Consider the following 19,292-nt stretch of genomic DNA (forward strand, 5'->3'; position numbering starts at 1 on the left):
GGAAGGGTGTAACTGTCTTAATTAAACTGAAAACAGTTAGACTACAAGGGTCAAACATCAATAAGGGGTTGGTATAGAGACAAGTGGTTGAAGGGAAATGAACAGACCTAAGAGGGAATGGCAGGGGGAACGTGAATGGGAATTTACAATAGATAGTGATTTCATGTTAATCATTGCATTACAATTAGGCAATCATAAATGGGTGACACAAAGTAGTAAGTTTAATTTTATAAAATTAGTGGCCACAAAGTAACACAAAAGATTGGTAAATGATAGGAAGAGGAAATTCCACAGTTGAGAGGAAACTTTTTCACGCAGAGGTTGGTGTGTATATGGAATGAACTGCCAGAGGATGTGGTAGAGGTGGGCACGATTACATTTGGATAGATGCGTGGATAAGTGAGATTTAGAGGGATATGGGCCAAATGCAGGCAAATGGGGCTAGCTCAGCATTGGAAATCTGGTCGGCATGGGCAAAGTTAGGCCAAAGGGCCTGTTTCCATGCTGTATGACTCTATAACTAGAAACAATAGAATGGAAGATCAAAACATATTTAAAGATAAATTGAAGACTATTAGTGTGTGAAAATGATATTCTGACAAGACAGAGTCTGCTGGAGGCAGGCCTGTGAAAACCAGTCTCCATCACCCTCAGAGAAATGTGTTTTTGTCTGCAAGTATAAGATGATGAATGGGATGGATAGGATAGAGGTGGAGAGACTCTTCCCGCTCAAAAAAGACAGTAGGACTAGGGGGCACAGCCTCAAGATAAAGGGGAGGCGGTTTAGAACAGAGTTGAGGAGGAACTTCTTCACTCAAAGGGTGGTGAATCTCTGGAATTCTCTGCCTGTTGAAGTGGTGGAGGCTACCTCGCTAAATATTTTTAAGAAGCGGGTTGATGGGTTCTTGATAAGAGAGGGGATTAAGGGTTATGGGGAGAGGGCGGGAAAGTGGAACTGAGCCACGACAGATCAGCCATGATCTTATTGAATGGCGGGGCAGGCTCGAAGGGCTAGATGGCCTACTCCTGCTCCTATTTCTTATGTTCTTATGTTCTTATGACACAGGCTGTGGCTTTTCAGTATACATCGAGACAGGAGGAAAGCCTGTATAAAGTTTTCCGATAGCAACAATGTGGTAACATCACAGGAATTTTTTTGAATACATTAAACATCTATGAAAGCTGTTGCCATGAAAAGGAAATTTAGCTCTGAGTTTACTTATTTCCAAAATCTTCTGGGAAATGTTTGTAGTAAAAGGTGTTTTTGTGTCCCTAAATGTTATTTTCTTCTTTTCTTTATTTTCATATATCAAAATATATCTAAATTTAATGTTTGAAATCTTCACAAGTGGTCTGAAATTTACTTCTCCTGACGTCAGATACTTCACGTAACATACAAATTTCAAATCATTAAAGTTTCCCTGGGGGTAAGGCAGCTGAGCACTTCGTATTTGCTGCTTAGTATCTTAGTATCATAATAATAGCAACATTTGGGATGTACCTCTGAGGCTGTATAAGGCTCTGGTCAGACCCCATTTGGAGTACTGTGAGCAGTTCTGTATCTCAGGAAGGATGTTCTGGCCTTGGCAAGAGTCCAAAGCATGTTCACAAGAATGATCCCTGGGATGAAGAGCTTATAGTTTGAGGAACGGTTGAGGGCTCTGGGTCTGTACTCGTTGGAGTTTAGAAGGGTGAGAGGGAATCTTATTGAAACTTACAGGATACGGCGAGGCCTGGATAGAGTGAACTTGGAGAGCGTCTTTCCATTAATAGGAAAAACTAGAAGCAAAGGGCACAACCTCAGACTAAAGGAAAGATCCTTTAAAACAGAGATAAGAAGGAATTTCTTCAGCCAGAGAGTGGAGAATCTGTGGAACTCTTTGCTGCAGAAGGCTGTGGAGGCCAGGTAATTGAGTGTTTTTAAGACAGAGATAGATAGATTCTTGATAATAAGGGGATCAGGGATTATGGGGAAAAGGCAGGAGAATGGGGATGAGAAAAATATCAACCATGATCGATGGGCTGAGTGGCCTAATTCTGCTCTTATGTCTTAAGGTCTTATCACTACCTCCCAAGTTAACAAGCACAAGTCGCACAGCACCTGACTTGGACCTATGACTCTAAAACTAGAAACAGAATTCTCCGACCTCTCCAGTCACTGGGATTTTCCGGTCCCACTGCAGTGAATGGAAATTGGCTGAGGAGAGATCTGGCTTATATCAGCCTTTCCTTTAATATTGCTGGGTTAAAATCCTGGAACTTGCCTAACACACTGTGGGAGCACTTTCACCACAGACTGCAGCAGTTCACGAAGACCACCTTCTCAACAAGTGATGAAAGGTAAATGCTGCAGTGCTACCTTCCGAGCCACACTGGGAAGAGTTACAAGATTTGAGATGGTTATAGATATAGGAAAAGGCTCACTGGTTCTCATCAAGGAGAAACTCTGGCCGGGATTTTGGCTGATATTGGCAAAGGCCAACATCGGTCAGGAAAGACAGCTTTCTCCATCATGTAGCGCAGCCGGTAGAAAGAAAACTTCAAGTCACGGATTCCATGATGTATCGCTGGCAGGACAGGCTCTGATTTGCCAGCAGCTCAGAGACCCGATGATCTGGGGTGCCCCAATGCACAGTGAGGAAACTAGTTCAGCCAGGTGTGCCCCCTGATACCACCATCCCCCTGCACTACCAGGCCTCAAGCTGGTACTACCCAAGCATCAAGCTGGCACTATCTAGGCATCAAGATGGTATTACCTGAGCATGGTCCAAGCATGACCTGGGCACCACCTTCAGTGACTGCATCACTGTGTGCTGCATACGCCTGGGTTCCCCTAGGAGATTTCTTGCCGGGTGCTCTCTTTCATAGGACAGGCGTGCTTCACTCCAATCTAACAGCAAGCTGCCTTGGATGGACCTTTTGGTGTGGGGGGTATGATTCCAGTATGTTGGCCTGATAATTATATTATCATTTATTATAATGAGGTTCCAATGTGGTCCATTACTTACGGGAGTGGGGGCAATCTGTTCGTGCTACAAGTGAATATGAAATGCAATTTTGGTCTACTTACGATATTTTACACTCCCTCCGCTGATGTGAACACTGACATGAGCAGAAAACCCCAGCCACTGGTTCTTTTCAGTGATTACTCACCTTTTCAGGTGACGCCTGCGAGCAAGCTGCTCTTCCAAGCGAACGGCGCTCAATGATGCTTGTACTTCCTCAGACTGCCACTCTTCCTCAGTGTCAGTACCAACTACGTCCAAACTCTGACTGACGTCTGCGGTTGCGGATACAATCGAAGTTGTCTCTTCTTCAGATTCTGTTGGTTGGGCATCGTCAGCTTCCTGGCCCTGGCCAACATCTACGCTCTGAAGATTCGAGGTCAGCTCTTCCTCCACATCTGTCAGCTGGGAAGTTTCAGGTTCCTGGCTCTGACCTTCATTTGAGCTCTCTACTAAACTTGACACATCCTCTCCTTCAGTTTCTAATCGTTGGATACTGTCAGCTTCCTGACTGTGTTCTCCTTCATTCACAGTTACAGTCAATGTCAAATCTGTGTCAGTTTCTTTTGGTAGTATTATGTCTAGTTCCTGGCCATGACTGGTGTCTTTGATAGCTGGGACAGTTGGGAGCACCACGTTTTTGGTTTCTTTTGCTTGGATATGGTCTGACTCATGGTGCTGAGCAGTTTCCATGTCTTCAATATTTGCAAGCTCCTTGCTCTTCATGGCCAATTCCTCACCCTCCTCGCTCCAGAACTGTCTGTAATAAGGGATGGGCTCGGTGGTTCCTTCAGCCAGAACACGTTGGAAGTGAACGTCTTCCTGCAGACACCTTAGACAAAACAAAAGAGATAAAAGCCAACACCTTTTACTTAGCTCTTAAATGTGTTATGAAAATAACAACCATGAGTATCTGATGGTTTCATGAGGTGAGGTTTGGACACTTGATATTTATTGACTCAGAATTTGCCGGGCAAAATAACAACATATATATTTATATAATGGCTGTAACATAATAAAATATCTGAGGGAGCATTATAAAACTAAATATGACACCAAGCCACATAGAGACATAGAACCTAGAAACAGGAGTAGGCCATTTGACCATTCGAGCCTGTTTCGCCATCCATTTTGGTCATGGTTGATCATCGAATTCAGTATCCTGATCTCGTCTTCCGCCCATTGGCCTCAACTACTGAATTCCACACATTCACCACCTTCAAGGTGAAGAAATTTCTCCTCACCTCAGTTCTAAAAATTTTATCCCTTATCCTCAAACAATGACCCCCTAGGTCTGGATTCTCCCTACCATCGGGGATATTCTTTTTGAATGTACCCTCTCTAACCCTGTTAGAATTTTATAAGTTTCTATGCGATCCCCTCTCACTTTTCCAAACTCCAGTAAGTATAATTATAAGGACATACCAGATCAGATGATCAGACATTTTGTTGGAGCACACCTTAAATAAGGAGAGGAAGAAGTAGGGGGATTCAGGGAGGGATTTCCAGAGCTTGGCACTCAGACAGCTGAAGACATAGTTACCAGTGCTGGAGGAATTAAAATTGGGGATGCACAAGAGGCTGGAAATAGACAAGCGTAGATATTTCAATGGGCTGTGAGGTTGGAGAATACAGAGATAGGGAGCAGTGAGATATTTGAAAACCAGGATGAAAAATATTAAATCCATGTCCACTTGACCAATATAATAGGCTAGCGAGCACAGGGTTAAGTGAACAGGATTTGCTGCAAGTTAACCCATGGACAGTAGAGCTTTAAATGACCACAAGTTTATAGAAGGCAGTTTCTGGGGCAACAGCAAGGAATAAAGTTGCCATACACTGCCTCCTTCTTTGCAGGGAGAGGAGAGAGAGCTGACTGGTGATGACTTAAACTGGGATCAAGGATCATTACAACTCAGGTGAGGGGCAAAGTTCAGAAGGTGGGACCTTCATGAATAACCTCAGCTGGTACGGGAATTGAGCCCAAGCTGTTAATGTCACTTTGCATCACTAATCAGTCTCCAGCCAACTGAGCTAAAACGAGCCCCCTAGCAATGAGTGCATGAGAACAGTGCTCACTATTATTAATGTGTGAATTAGCCAGCAATTTGTTAAAAGCAAGAGATTACTCATAAGTTAAGGATCGGCAGAAGTTACTGGGCAATTTGCACCACTCCACTCCAGCTAAATGTAGACTAACAAGCTCCAACATTTATTGGGACAGCTTTTGTGAATAGTGTTAGTCAGGAACTCTGGATGTCCCTCGGTTTTGACTCCACAACATGCATCTTTTTGTTCAGGCAGATCTCCAGCTGGGAAATCCAGTCTGGTGGCAAATTTGGCTCCCTGGTGGGCAAAGAATGCTCCAGAGGAGGTCACAAAAGGAGGGAGCCAGCTGCTGGGTTAGTGGGAATGTGGATCCACATCTCTGACTGGAGAGAATGCTTAGTCCTGGTGGGATCAAATTCAGGCATGTCTTGGGGGGTGCAAAATGAAGCACTTCTGCTCCCCCAGGCCCACAGCAGTGCTGTAAAGTATATTTCTCATTCACCCAGCTCCCATTGTAGAGTCATTGAGGCTTACAGCATGAAAATAGGCCCTTTGGCCCAACTTTAGCTGTCTGTTTCCCTCTGCTTAGGAAACACAGTCAAACAGTATACAGTACTGGTCACCTGTTTATAGAAAGGATATTATTAAACTAGAATGAGTGAAGAAAACATTTACTAAGATGCTACCAGGACTTGATTGCTTGAATTATAAGGAGAGGTTGGATAGACTGGGACTTTTTTCCTTAAGAGCAAAGGAGACTTAGGGATGATCTTATAGGGGTCTATAAAATAATGAGAGGCATTGGTAAATAGTCAATATATTTTCCCAAAGGTAGGGGAGTCTAAAACTAGAGGGCATAGGTTTAAGGTGAGAGGGAAGAGATACAAAAGGGTCCAGAAGGACATTTTTTCACACAGAGGGTGGTGAGCATCTGGAACGATCTGCCAGAGGTAATAGTAGGGGCGGGTACAATTTTGTCTTTTAAAAAGCATTTAGACAGTTACATGGGTAAGATGGGTACAGAGGGATATTGGCCAAATGTGGGAAATTGGGACTAACCTAGTGGTTAAAAAAAAGGACAGCATGGACAAGTTGGACCAAAGGGCCTGTTTCTATGCTGTAAACATTATGGAACCTGAAAGAAAAGTGAAGTGTAATGCAGACAGCCTCAATATATTTAAATTACCAACGTGTCTTTGGAAATGGGTTAATTAACCACCTCCCATCCCACCTCCATTAAAACAAGAACTTGGCAGGTTGAAGGGGAATTGTCTGTTGGTTTTCACTCCAGTCCACATGTTTTCTTTGTTTTTTTGGGGGGGGGTGTGGCTTAAAATTACCCTGAATGTTTCTTTTCCCACCAATTTTCTTCTGACAACTTTGAATGTTTGCTCAAGTAAAAATCTGCAGGTGCAACTCCAGCCTGAAGTAGATGTTGTATATTTGTGAGCAGTGATGTAGACAGCAGCAAGCTTGATTAATATTGCTTAATATTGTTGGAGGGAAGGAATGGGAGAGGAAGTTGGCCAAATGGCCTCACAGTATGGTTCTACGAAAATTAATGGACACACCACTCCAAGGCCTATGTGATAAGATATTTCCAATTACCTCAGGACTGTTGTGAGGATGTCAGTTACAAGCCTCATGTTTTCATTTGAGGCAGACAAGAGGGGATCAACCGAATTGTCCTCCCACTTGCCCCAAATCTTCCCACTGCATCCAGGCTCCGAGTTAGCTGAGAGCGGTTCCGAAATGAGGCTCCTGGCAATTGAGAATGCAATATCAGTATTGGAAAACCTGCAAAGTGTCGTCTGTAGCATGTATTCAATAAGCTGGGACTTTCGACAGGAATATTCAATACGTGAGCACAGCTGTGATAATCCGCGCTGGTATGTTGTAGCAACTCTAGTTGGAGGAGGTCCAGGAGATGCCATCAGGTGACCATCCACTCCCAAACTTCTCCATTCACCTAGCAACAGGTCAACCCCAACACCACATCACCTTTCCCATGATCAAGTGGAAACGAATAGACTTCACCATCGATTAAACACCAGTTCTCATTGTATGGATAAATATTTTTTAATGCTCCATTTAGACCAAAAGACCATAAGACACAGGAGCAGAATTAGGCCACTTGGCCCATCATGTCTGCTCCACCATTCAATCATGGCTGATAATTTTCTCATTCCCGTTCTCCTGCCTTTTTCCCATAACCCCTGATCCCCTTATTAATCAAGAACTTACCTATCTCTGTCTTAAAGGCACTCAATGACCTGGTCTCCCAGCCATCTATGGCAAAGAGTTCCACAGATTCACCACTCTCTGGCTGAAGAAATTCCTCCTCATCTCTGTTTTAAACAATCGTCCTTTTAGTCTGAGGTTATGGCCTCTGGTTCTAGTTGTTCCCACTAGTGGAAACATCTCTCCATGTCCACTCTATCCAGGCCTTGCAGCATCATGTAAGTTTCAATAAGATCCCCCTCAGCCTTCTAAACTCCAACGAGTACAGATCCAGAGTACTCAACTGTTCCTCAAATGATAAGCTCTTCATTCCAGGGATCATCCTTGTGAACCTCTTCTGGACCCTTTCCAAGGCTAGCACATCCTTCCTTAAAAATAGAGCCCAAAACTGCTCACAGTGCTCCAAATTTATTTTTCCCTGGGGTTTTTCTAACAACAGTGTGTGGGAGATTAATCTGGAGACTCCAGGGAAATCCTGGGAACCTTACTGTTGCCCTAATTATGATCAGTGTGTTCGATGAGCAAGCACTGAGTTTACCCTGACATGAAATGGGGCTGCTGCTGCTGAAGTATGACTCTATGATGGAGTGGAAACAGCACAAGAGTAAACTGAGTGATATAATTCCTGAAGCAACCTGGATTTAGAGTTATAGAGATCCAGAGCACAGAAAAAGATCCTTCAGCCCTTGAAGTCTGTGCTTGACAAAGACAAACCATTCAAGTATTCTGATCCAATTTTCTAGCACATGGCCCACAGCCTTGTGAACTTTGGCATCGCAAGTGCACATCTAAATGCTCCTTTAACGTTATGAGGGTCTCGGCCTTCACCACTTTTTCAGGCAGTGAGTTCCAGACTCCCACCACCCTCTGGGTGGAAAGGTTTCTCCTCACATCCCCTCTTAGCCTCCCATCCCTTATCTTAAATTTGTGTCCCTGATCATTGATCCCTCCACCAAGGTGAAAGGTTTCTTCCACTCTGTTCTATCTATACCCCTCATAATCTTATGCATTTCAATCATGTCCTCCCTCAGTCTCCTCTGCATTATGCATTAGGACGCAGCCGACTACGTGTCAATCAATCAGATGAATAAACTGTTTAAGAAGCCATATGGTATTCGTGCTTTTATTAGCTGAGGCACAATCTCCTCTGCTCCGAGGAAAACAACCTCTGCCTATCCACTCCATAACTCCAGCTCAGGCAGCATCTTAGTTAACCTCCTTTGCACCCTTTCCAGTGCTGTCACATCCCTCCTGTAATGTGGATTCCAAAACTGCACACAGTACTCTAGCTATGGCCTAATCAACATATTATATTGTTCCAGCATAACCTACCTCCCTGTTCTTAGAGTCTTTGCCTCGGCAAGTGTGAAACAAGGATAAATATCATCAAGATTTCCTGTCAGAGAAAATGCTGGAAAATCTCAGCAGGTCTGGTAGCATCTGTAAGGAGAGAAAAGAGCTGATATTTTGAGTCCAGATGACTCTTTGTCAAAGGTTTTCTCTCCTTACAGATGCTGCCAGACCTGCTGAGATTTTCCAGCACTTTTTTCTTTTGGTTTCTGATTCCAGCATCTGCAGTAATTTGCTTTGATATTGAAAATAAAACTAGATATCTGCCCCCAATTTTCTTTAAATATTTATTTATTAGTCATAAAAATATTGACAATGAGGAGGAAAGTCTCAAGCCTCAAGGGACTCGAGAATTGTCCTAATCAGGCAAGGAATCTGTTGGAAAACTGAAGGTGCTGGAAATCTGAAATAAAAATGGAAAATGCTCATTAATTTGGCAGAAGCTGTGGAGAGAGAAAAGCAGAGTCAATGGCCTGAACCTTACCACCTCGCCCGCCCCGGAATCAGCTTGGGCTCGATCCCCAGAACGGAAATCTCCTCTGGCCACAAGTGGAATTTATGATCTCACTCAAGCGAGGCCCTAAAATTCCCTTGAATGTTTCAGGTCCATGAATTTCCATCAGAAGAGTTTATTCACTTTCCGATTGGCCATGGGAAGAGATTACACCTCACAGACGGTGGCATGTTGTGTGACCAACAGCGGGAGCATGGGGGGGGAAGAAGTTGGAGGTGAGAGGTCGCATGATCATGCCTTGAGGCAAACGTCCAACCAGAATTGATGACCCAACATATCCCATGGCTACCGTGGACACTTCCTACCTCATAATGTAGTGCTTAGGAACGTCATGTGGAAAGCTCTTATGATATTCCTCCATGGAGTGAGATCTGGCGGTGACTCCAAGGTGCAGCAAGAATGGTTTAACTGGCATCGGTTTCAGCCACATTCCGGCAACTGTCTTCCTATTATGTTGACCTTCCCATGTTTCCATTGGCTCCTTGATTGGAGGGAGCGTCTGTGCAGAGACAAACATACCTCGAGGAATTTTGACTACTGTAATTTAATCCACTTTCAAGTGTTTGGCAATGCTTGATGTCTATCAAGGTTACAAGATTCCTTTCTTATTTCAGGCAACATTAACCACTCCACTAACTTGTGACGCGGGTTAGACATTGAATAAAAGTGCGACAGCTCTGCCTGAAAGATTTACCCTAACCCCAGCCTCCAAAAAATGCTCTCTAATACACTACAGCAATATTTCCATTAACTTGCTGCTGGGTGTCCATAAGGAAATTGTTGATGTACTGAATTACGGACTTTCCTGTGCTGTATCCACCACGCACTCACTAAAGACAGTGTTGTGACCGCTCCAGGGAAACAGGGGCAATGTAAATGTTCTAATGTTCTGAACAAGGAATCCACGAGGTCAGGAGGCATTCCAGTTTTAAGCCATATCGTGACTGCTCTCTGAGCTGTTGAAAGGAGGACCCAGAAGCAGTAATCATCACCAAGTGGGGGAGGGGGGGGGCGGGAGAAAAGAGGATCTGAAGGCACTAACCATCTGTCTAGAAGAATGGGCAAAGAGAAGACCTGGAATCAGTCAGCAGTATCTAGAATAGCAGGTGAAAAGAGGGCCAAGAACAGTCACCAACATCTATCGCTTCTTGGCCTTTTGATTAAGTTCAAGTGTAGTATCGACATCTTGCACTTGGTTGAAGTCACGAGGTTACACTGAGGCTTTATTTGAAGCAATTTCTTAAAGTGGCATCTTGACCTATTGGCAAATAAGATCAAGCCTTGGAGAACATGCAAAACCTGCTCCAATGAGCTTGGATTATGTAGATCAGGCTCAGGACAGGAAGTGGGAAGCCTGACTTGTCAGCTTGGATCTGGAACGTCTCACTTGCTGAGACTTTGAATTGGACTTTGATTGGAATGAATTGGATATACAAAATCAAGACCAAGATGGGTCTTAGACAGCGTCCTTCCCTATTGTGACTTTGCAGCTGCTGCCCAAATGAACCAAGGGGAGCAGAACCTCCTCAGGCCAAACGACTCATTGAACATATACAGTGAATATTACATCTATTTCAGCTGTACTGAAGCACCTCACAGTGCAACTTTTTCTATGTAGAAAACCTTTAAAATAACAGCAACATTTGGAAGACCATTGTAAAATGTCTGAAATGTATCCTTTACTTCATTGAAGCATCTCAGAATGTTACTCAATGTGTTGGCCTTGAAGGGCTCCCAGAGGAGGTTCACAGGAATGATCCCAGGAATGAAGGGTTTGTCTTTTAGGAGTGGTTGAGGAGTCAGGATGGTGATCCGGAACAACCAAACCAGCAGTAAATGCCTGTGGCGTGAGGAGCTTCAGCACAGAGTCGTTGTGCTGGACGCATAGCTGTAAACATTGCAATGCATCAGGAAAGGAGGGATATTCTTCCCTCAATGCGGAGCTCATCTGTGACCACACAATGCACTTCATGCAGGTGTCAATGATTGGTGGGTGAGGAATGGGAGAAGCGAGAACGGGCCAGTGATTGGAGGGGTTAGAGAAGTGCCAATTCCAATCTGGGGTGGGGACGGGGCCCCTAAAATCTCCCAGACTCTGATTGGACGCCCTTTTAAAATGGTTTGTGATCTCTGAGCAGCGGGATTTTGCCAGCGTATTGAGGACCTATCCCCCCCCATCCCCTCCATCCCGTACGATGGCATAAAACACGTCCCCCTGATTTTTGTTGGCACAGTGTTGTGAGATCTGGAGAGAAAATCGACCGGTTTCTCTGGAGAGAAACAGGCCGGGTTTCTCACCTGAAACAACACTCTGCTATTTTTAGGTGAGGTTTCACTGATTAACTCTTTCTCTCTACAGATGCTGCCTGACCTGCTGAGTATTTCCACCATTTTCTGCTTTTATTGCTCTTGTTGACTTTGACAGATGGTAAAATCAGGCAATGTGCAAAACCAGTGTCACATTTGATTCCATGGTTTTCCCAACCAAAGGGTTAGATTAAAACCATCTGTCTAGACAAAGAGAAAAATTGAACTTGATTTCAGGTCCAAATCCATTTCACAAAACACCTTTTGGCAAAAGGGACTTTTTAGGTGCTGCAATGTCAGGAACATAACAAAGTGCTAAAATAGCTGAACATCTGAATTAAGAGCTTGCCACTCAACCAACTCAAAATAATCTAATCTACTTCAGGGAACTTTATCATACCAGCGCTTTTTCCCTCAATATGATTTTTGTTATACTCTTTCACATACCTCTATTTTTATCTTCACTATGACAGGCTGTACCTTAGTCCATGTTTCTCACCTTGTACTTCATAATCTTAGGGGCTACGTCCTTGAGTGTCATCTTGTGATGTTCTTGTAATTCTTTGCAACACTTTCAAAGATAAAGAAATGAAATTGAGTTGGTACATTTAGAATACACTGTACTGAACCATAGAAGTGTTCTAAAGCATTGCAGCCATGAGGAGTATTGTGCTATTCAGCTATGAGCTATGAAGAAAAAGCCACATTTGGCAAAAAGACTCATGTTTATATGGTGACTTTCACAAGCTCCATGCATCGTAAAGTGCTTTACAGTCAGCAAGCGACTTGTTTTTTGAAACCTATTCACTGTCGTAACGTAGAAAAACACCAGACAATTTTTATAAAGCATGGTCCCACAAACAGAAATATGATCATGACCAGATGATCCTTTATTTTAAAAAAAAACGACAGATAAGTATTGACCATGACACCAGAGAGAACTCCTCTGTTCTTCACTGCAATAATACCATGTGCTTTTACAATGACCTGAAAGGGCAGATTGGACCTCGCATTAACTTCACCTCCAAATGTCATGCTTCTAATAGCGTGCACTCCCTCACTGCAGCACTGAACTGACTGCCTGGGTTATGTTTCTACGAACAGAAGCTGGCCATTTGGCCCCTTGAACCAGACCCGCCATTCAGTCAGTTCAGTTAGGGCTGACCGTTTTGTGTTCAGTTCCACATTCTCCATCCAAGCTGAAATTTGAACTCTGAGACCAGAGTACAACCCACTGAGGAACGGCTAATATACCAAGAATAAAGATCTGATACATATTGTCGTATCATGGGGATGACTTACGAAACTTGCGGCTGCTATAATCACAGCGTAGATGGACAGACTGAAAAATATGGGGCAGATTTTTGTGGTCCCTCACAAAGGTCTGCAAGCTGCAAAACTTCCCAGGTGGCCTCTCTGCTGGCCTGCCACCTTCTCCGACCTGTCTGCAATTTTCTATAGGGCATGCAAGAAATAGGACAACCCACACCCCATTCCCCTCAATCTAATTGAGGCCTTAAGTGACCCATGACCAATCTTTGGCTACTCGCTTGAATTTTGAGGCTGGCAGGAAAGGTTTGGAGCAGTGGAGAAGCTCAGCAAATCACCAAGCTTGGACTTCAGGAAGGAATTGAGGGCAGAGCCCCCCTCTAGGGTTCCCTTTCCACCCTAAAGGTCTGTCACCCACCTGTGCTCCCAATTCCCCCCACTGGCCTCTCCAACAAGACCCTTGTCCCTTGATTCCCTCTGCACACACCTCTCCAACAACGCCCAGGTTCAGCGCCCCTCCCTGCCATGAGAACCTTTGCTTATACCTGATCCTGGACTCAGAATGTGGGAACCTACTTTCTGTCCCAGTCCTGGCCACTGGTATTGCTGGGACCATGGAGAGCTTTCAACCAGTCAGATTCCCCAGTAGCTCTATGAGGCAGGACTTCTGCCAAAGTGAGAGGCACAAGTCCCATCTTCAGCCAATTAACTCTCCTCAGAGTGTTTAGTGGTTTCGGGGCTGTCCGCCCGCCGACTCTTTGGGTGATGGGGTGGGAAACTCCGCCATTTAAATATCCTTCCCAATTGATCCAGTCCGACCCAAATTTAAACCCCTTTCAGTGCAAAGTGGGTTAATCTCAGTTGTAACTGTGACTTGTCTCAGTTATGATGTAGAGATGCCGGCATTGGACTGGGGTAAACACAGTAAGAAGTCTCTCACAACAACACCAGGTTTTAATCTCATCTCCCAGGGTTATGGAGGAGGAAAATCAGCCCAGGTTCCCACTCTCATTATCCCGAAACAAAAAGGTGTGTGAACTTCTGGTATTAACAGAATCAAACTTGGAAGTGATGCTGCACTAGTGAGACAACTCTGCCCCATCCACAGCACTTTTAAGGTCGAGAGGTAGTTCAATGCAGTTGTTCTATGTAACACGCCAAAATTTATCAGGGGCTTCACAAGGTGTCTTGCAATCAACTAGGCCCACATACTTATCTGCCACAAGCCTGTCAACAGGAACCTAGCATGTCCTGCATGGTTTCCCTAACCTTACGATTAAAGGTTCCATGGTCTCTATTTGCCACCCTGACTGGACAGATCCAAGTGGTGAAAGCTCAACTCCGTCCTCTGCTCAACAATTGTTTGGTAAACATCTGCTGAGTTTTTCCAGCATTCTCTGTTTTTATTTATTTATTCTTTATTCATTCAGGGATGTGGGCCTCCCTGGCAAGGCCAGCATTTGTTGCTCATCCATAATTGGCCTTGGTCTGAGTGTCTCATTCCTCCATTTCAGAGGGCAGTTAAGAGTCAACCACATTGCTGTGGATCTGGGATCATAGTTAAGGATGGCAGTTTTCTTTCCCTAAAGACATTTGTGAACCAGATGGGTTTCATGGTCATCACCTGATGGTGGGAACGTCCAGAGCCAGGGGTCACAGTCTGAGGATTCAGGGTAGACCATTTAGGATGGAGATAAGAAGACATGTCTTCACCCAAAGAGCCTGTGGAATTCATTACCAAAGGAAATGGTTGATTACAAAACATTGAATGTATTCAAGAGCCGGCTGGCTATAGCACTAGGGGCAAATGGAATCAAAGGTTATGGGGAGAAAGCAGAATTAGGCTATTGAGTTGGATGATCAGCCATGATCATGATGAATAGTGGAGCAGACCCGAAGGGCTGAATGGCCTCGTCCTGCTCCTATCTTCTATGTTTCTATGCCTATGTTTCTATAATGTTTATTGGGCGGGATTTTACAGCCTCACTCATCTAAAACTGTAAAATTCTGCCAGAGGTCAACTAGAGCTTTTCATGTTCCACCCCTCGCCCATTCCAATCCCATGGTGATCAGGGCAGTAAAACTCTGGCTTTAATTCCAGATTTTTATTGAATTCAAAACTGCCATGTGGGAATCAAACCTGGTCCCCAAAGCATTACCCTGGATCTCTGGATTACTGGTCCAGTGACAATACCACTGCGGCACCATCTCCCTCTGGAAGGAATTTGAGGCTGATACATTGGTCAGATTATTTCTCTCACTCAATGCTAAGAGTCACTCTTGTGGGTGCATCCACAATCCTCAAACTTGATGCCCTGGGAAGTTACACATGCCTTGTAATCTGGAAATGTGTTACCCAGTGTCTGAACTGTAACTTTCTGGAATTACATTCCTCAACAAGGAAGTAGGCTTGTGTGGCCATGTAACAGAACAGGGCAGAGTGAAGAATTAAAAGTTCCAAGTTCTGGTCTCACAATCCTATACATTTAGCCTCCAGTGAGCAATGAGTGACACAGAACTTGAGCTCCTGACAAGCTGTTTATCAATCTGATCAGCCATCACAGTTTGTGCTAAACATACTCAATCCCAGCCTTTTTTTTATTAGCAGCAGCTACCTGTCTTTGGCGAACTGGCGGTTGATTGGGCTGCAGACCCCATTCTGTAATAGTGAATTCGACTTTCTGCCGGCCTTTCTCTTTCTCCCACTCCTGGAGTTCTTTCTGGTACTGTGTTACCTGTCTCTTACAGTAAACCTATCAAGGAGATCAAGTCAGTAAAATCAGACAGATTTACAGAGTGTTGCAGTTCCATACACAAGAACAGGAGGCCTTTGAGGCCCTCGAGCCTGTTTCACATTCAAGTCAGATCATTGCTGACCTGTACCCTAACTGCGTTTACCCGTCTTGGTTCTGTAACACTACTTAACAAAATCTATCCATCCTACAGTTTTAAGGTTTTCAACTGAAAATTAAAACAGCCTCAACAGCTTTCTTGGGAAGAGAATGTTCAATTTCTCTACCCTTAGAGTGAGGAAGTGCTTCCTGACATTGCCCATGAATGGCCTGGCTCCGATTTGAAGGCCATGCCCTCTTGTTTTGGCCTCCCTCCACCAGGGGAAATAGCTTCTACCTTCACCATCAAATCTCTTCATCATCTTAAACACACAAACGCACAATAGTGCACTCAGAAACCACCGGCTGGGCCTTTCCTGGCAATCTTCCACGTTGGGAGCAAAATGGTTTTGTTAAGAAGGTGAATTTAATGTTTATCAAAAGGATGGGGCATTTCAAGCACTCAATTCTCCCAGGTCACAGACAGGGCAAATTATATTCAGCAGAAAGCTTCCTCTCCGCTGCTCAATAATGTTTCCAAATTTTCGCCTCTCCAAAGTTAAAGTTTTAAAGTTCCTTAGTCACAAGTAGGCTTACTTTAACAGTGCAATAAACTTACTGTGAAAATCCCCTCGTCACCACTCCAGCGCCTAATCGGGTACACTGAGGGAGAATTTGGCATGGCCAATGCGCCTAACCAGCACATTTTTCGGACAGTGGGAAGAAACTGGAGCACCTGGGGAAAACCCATGCAAACGTGGGGATAATGTGCAAACTCCACACAGACAGCGACCCAAGCCAGGAATCAAAACCGGATCCTTGGCGCTATGATGCAGCAATGCTAACCACTGTGCGACCGTGTCACCCTAAGGTCTCATAACCTTACCAGCTCATCAAGCTGATCGATTGGCATGATGAGCCAGTAAGACTGCTCTCCCACTCCCCCCCACACACCCCCCCACCCCATGACTCTATCTCCCCTCTGGTTCTTAAGTTATTTATCTTAAATTTGTGTCTTTTGCTCACTGACCCATATGCCAATGGAAACAGTTTCTTCCAAAATAGCTCTATTAAATCTTCTCTTAAGTTTCCCTGCTCTAAGAAACCCGCTCAACATGAACAGGAGCAGAGAATCCTGGCCTGTGTCCCCTGGTTCTAGAACCACCCCTCTCAGCCATGGATAACATCCTTTCTGCATTTACCCTGTCGAGCTCTGGAAGAATTTTGTATGCTTCAATGAAATCTCCTTTCATTCTTCTTAACTCAAGGGAATAAGGGCCCAGTCTACTATCTACAAGGTGCACTGCAGTAATTCACCAAAGATCCTTCGACAGCATCTTCCAAACCCACCACCACTCCCTTCTAGAAGGACAAGGACAGCAAATACATGGGAACCTGCAAGTTCCCTTCGAAGCCACACGCCATCCTAATTTGGAAATATATCAACATTCCTTTTAAGTTGCTGGGTCAAAATCCTGGAATTCCCTCCCTAATGGCATTATGGGTCAACCCACAGCATATGAAAGGCAGCTCACCACCATCTTTGCAAGGCAACAAGGGATAGGCATTAAAATTCCACCTTTGTTGCAGATCTTTGTTGCACTCCCTCTTGGGATAGTGTATCCATCCTTAGGTAAAGAGACCTCCACATCTATTTATAAAGCCAAGAATCCCCTATGCTTCTTTTTCTTATCAACGTGTCCTGTTACTTTCGATCCCTGAGGTATCAGTTCCTCCACCCCTTTTAAAATGCTACCTTTTCACTTTTCTTGTCCTGTGCCTATTTTCTACATGGGTTTGTTGGAGCAAGATTGCCCATTTGACTGCAGTAGGGGCTTATATATTCCAAGTATTGAGTTGAAACTACTCAAAAACAATTTGCATTAGAATGCTGAAGGTAAGGGCCAAGTGCAAGCATTGTTTAGATGCTGAGAGACCCTGGCACTTCATGTGACTGTGCATGGAACACTTCCTACCACTTCAAAGGAAAGAAAAACTTGCATAATATAGTAACCTTATATGACCTCAGGATGTTCCAGGTTAGGTTGATTGACCATGTTAAATTGTCCCTCAGCGTCTCAAGATGTGTAGGTCAGGGGGATTAATGGGGTAAACACATGGGGTTATGGGGGTAAGGCCTATGTGGGATGCTGTGTTGTAGAATCGGTGCAGACTTGATGAGCTGAATAGCCTCCTTCTGTAGGGATTCTGTGATAGAGGTTTTACCCTTCCAGGCTCAAAAGCATTAAATTAAGCACACTTTAAACTATGTCTTAAAACTATGTATTTTCTCTGGGTGCTCCGGTTTCCTCCCACACCCCAAAGATGTGCTGTTAGGCTGATTGGTGTAACAAATTGTCCCTAAATTAGTCTTCCCTCAACGTGGAGTGCCATAAGCATAGACAAGGGTCATGGGTGGAGAGGGGACTCATAATGTTGAAATGGCGGTGCGGGCTCATTGGGCCGATGGGCCTGTTTCCTGTGCTGTGTTGTTCTTTGCTCTTTGTCTTATTTCTAATGTTTAGCAATACAATTATAAATTCTTTAAAACTATCTTTGTTCCCTAACACAAAAGAGCAGTCCTTTCACGAGATGGAACAGGAGAGTTTGAGGCAAAAGCAAAAAGGCTAAGGCCACAGCTGGGTAGCTGCCTCCAGTGATTCCTGAGCACAGTTTCCTATCAGTTCAAATCCTTTTTATAGATAAGTTAAAAGGAGTTACCTCACAAATTAAATCCAGGTCATAGAAGCAAGGTGTTTTGTGTGATCTCAGTGTGACAATACAATGTGCGCTTTCTCCAGGATGAAGCACTCCACGAACAGGACAAACATTTAATACCTGTAAAAAGAGTAGCTAAAGTTAACAAGACTTAGATAGGCGCAGTGAAGTGATGCATGGACCAAAATGAGAAGCAACTGTCTCAAATCATACTATTGTAACAACTTACATCTAGTTCACACTCCTGACATATAGAAAGATGCTTGAATGATTCTACAGATTATGGGTAGAAATAATTGGATATCAAACAGGAGGTAAAAAAATGATTGATGGGGAATGGGAAAAAGCAAAGCTGAAGAGAAGGGGTTTCAAAAGCAGGAATTGAATGACAAATTTCATCCAAATATTCAATTTCCTCCATGGCCTCACCCTTCCCCTCCAGCTCTACATCACAGAGTCCTCCAGTGCAGAAGGAGGCCATTCAGTGCATCAAATCTGCACCAACCACAATCCCATCCAGCCCTATTCCCGTAACCCCATGCATTTACCCTAGCTGGTCCTCTTGACACAAAGGGGCAATTTAGCATGGCCAATCCACCTAACCGACACATCTTTGGATGTGAGAGGAAACCAGCGCCCCCAGGAGATACCCACAAAGACACAGGGAGAATGTGCAAACTCCACGCAGACAGTGACCGAAGCTGGGAATTGAACCCGGGTCCCTTGTGCAGTGAGGCAGCAGTGCTAACCACTGTGCCACCGTGCCATCCAATCCTTCAAGATACTCTGTATCCTCCAATTATTGGCCTCCAATTTTCATTGTTTCACCATTGGCAGCTGTGCCTGTAGCTGTCTAGGCTCTAAGCTCTGCAATTGTGTCAGAGAGGTTTACTGCTCTGCTTCTCTCTTCTCCTTTTAAATAATTCATTTTGAAACCCACCTCACCAATATTTCCACAGGTGGCTCAGCTTTTCACACCTAGGCTGCTGATGTACCAGTGAAACACAC

General features: G+C 44.2%; 1 protein-coding gene across 1 annotated transcript in view; it reads right to left on the reverse strand.

The window, feature by feature from the left end:
* Nucleotides 1-19,292, reverse strand: part of cfap65 (cilia and flagella associated protein 65) — a 137,924-nt gene that overhangs the window by 18,066 nt on the left and 100,566 nt on the right. The window contains exons 26-31 of the mRNA XM_080198323.1: nucleotides 18,288-18,404; nucleotides 15,351-15,488; nucleotides 11,966-12,037; nucleotides 9,465-9,658; nucleotides 6,663-6,815; nucleotides 3,154-3,837 (exon numbers count right to left, since the gene is read on the reverse strand). Coding sequence (XP_080054449.1) covers nucleotides 3,154-3,837; nucleotides 6,663-6,815; nucleotides 9,465-9,658; nucleotides 11,966-12,037; nucleotides 15,351-15,488; nucleotides 18,288-18,404 — 1,358 coding nt within the window. The remainder of the gene's footprint in view (nucleotides 1-3,153; nucleotides 3,838-6,662; nucleotides 6,816-9,464; nucleotides 9,659-11,965; nucleotides 12,038-15,350; nucleotides 15,489-18,287; nucleotides 18,405-19,292) is intronic.

Source organism: Carcharhinus amblyrhynchos, chromosome 11, assembly GCF_965287045.1.
Source record: "Carcharhinus amblyrhynchos chromosome 11, sCarAmb.v2.hapA, whole genome shotgun sequence".
Lineage (NCBI taxonomy): Eukaryota > Metazoa > Chordata > Chondrichthyes > Carcharhiniformes > Carcharhinidae > Carcharhinus > Carcharhinus amblyrhynchos.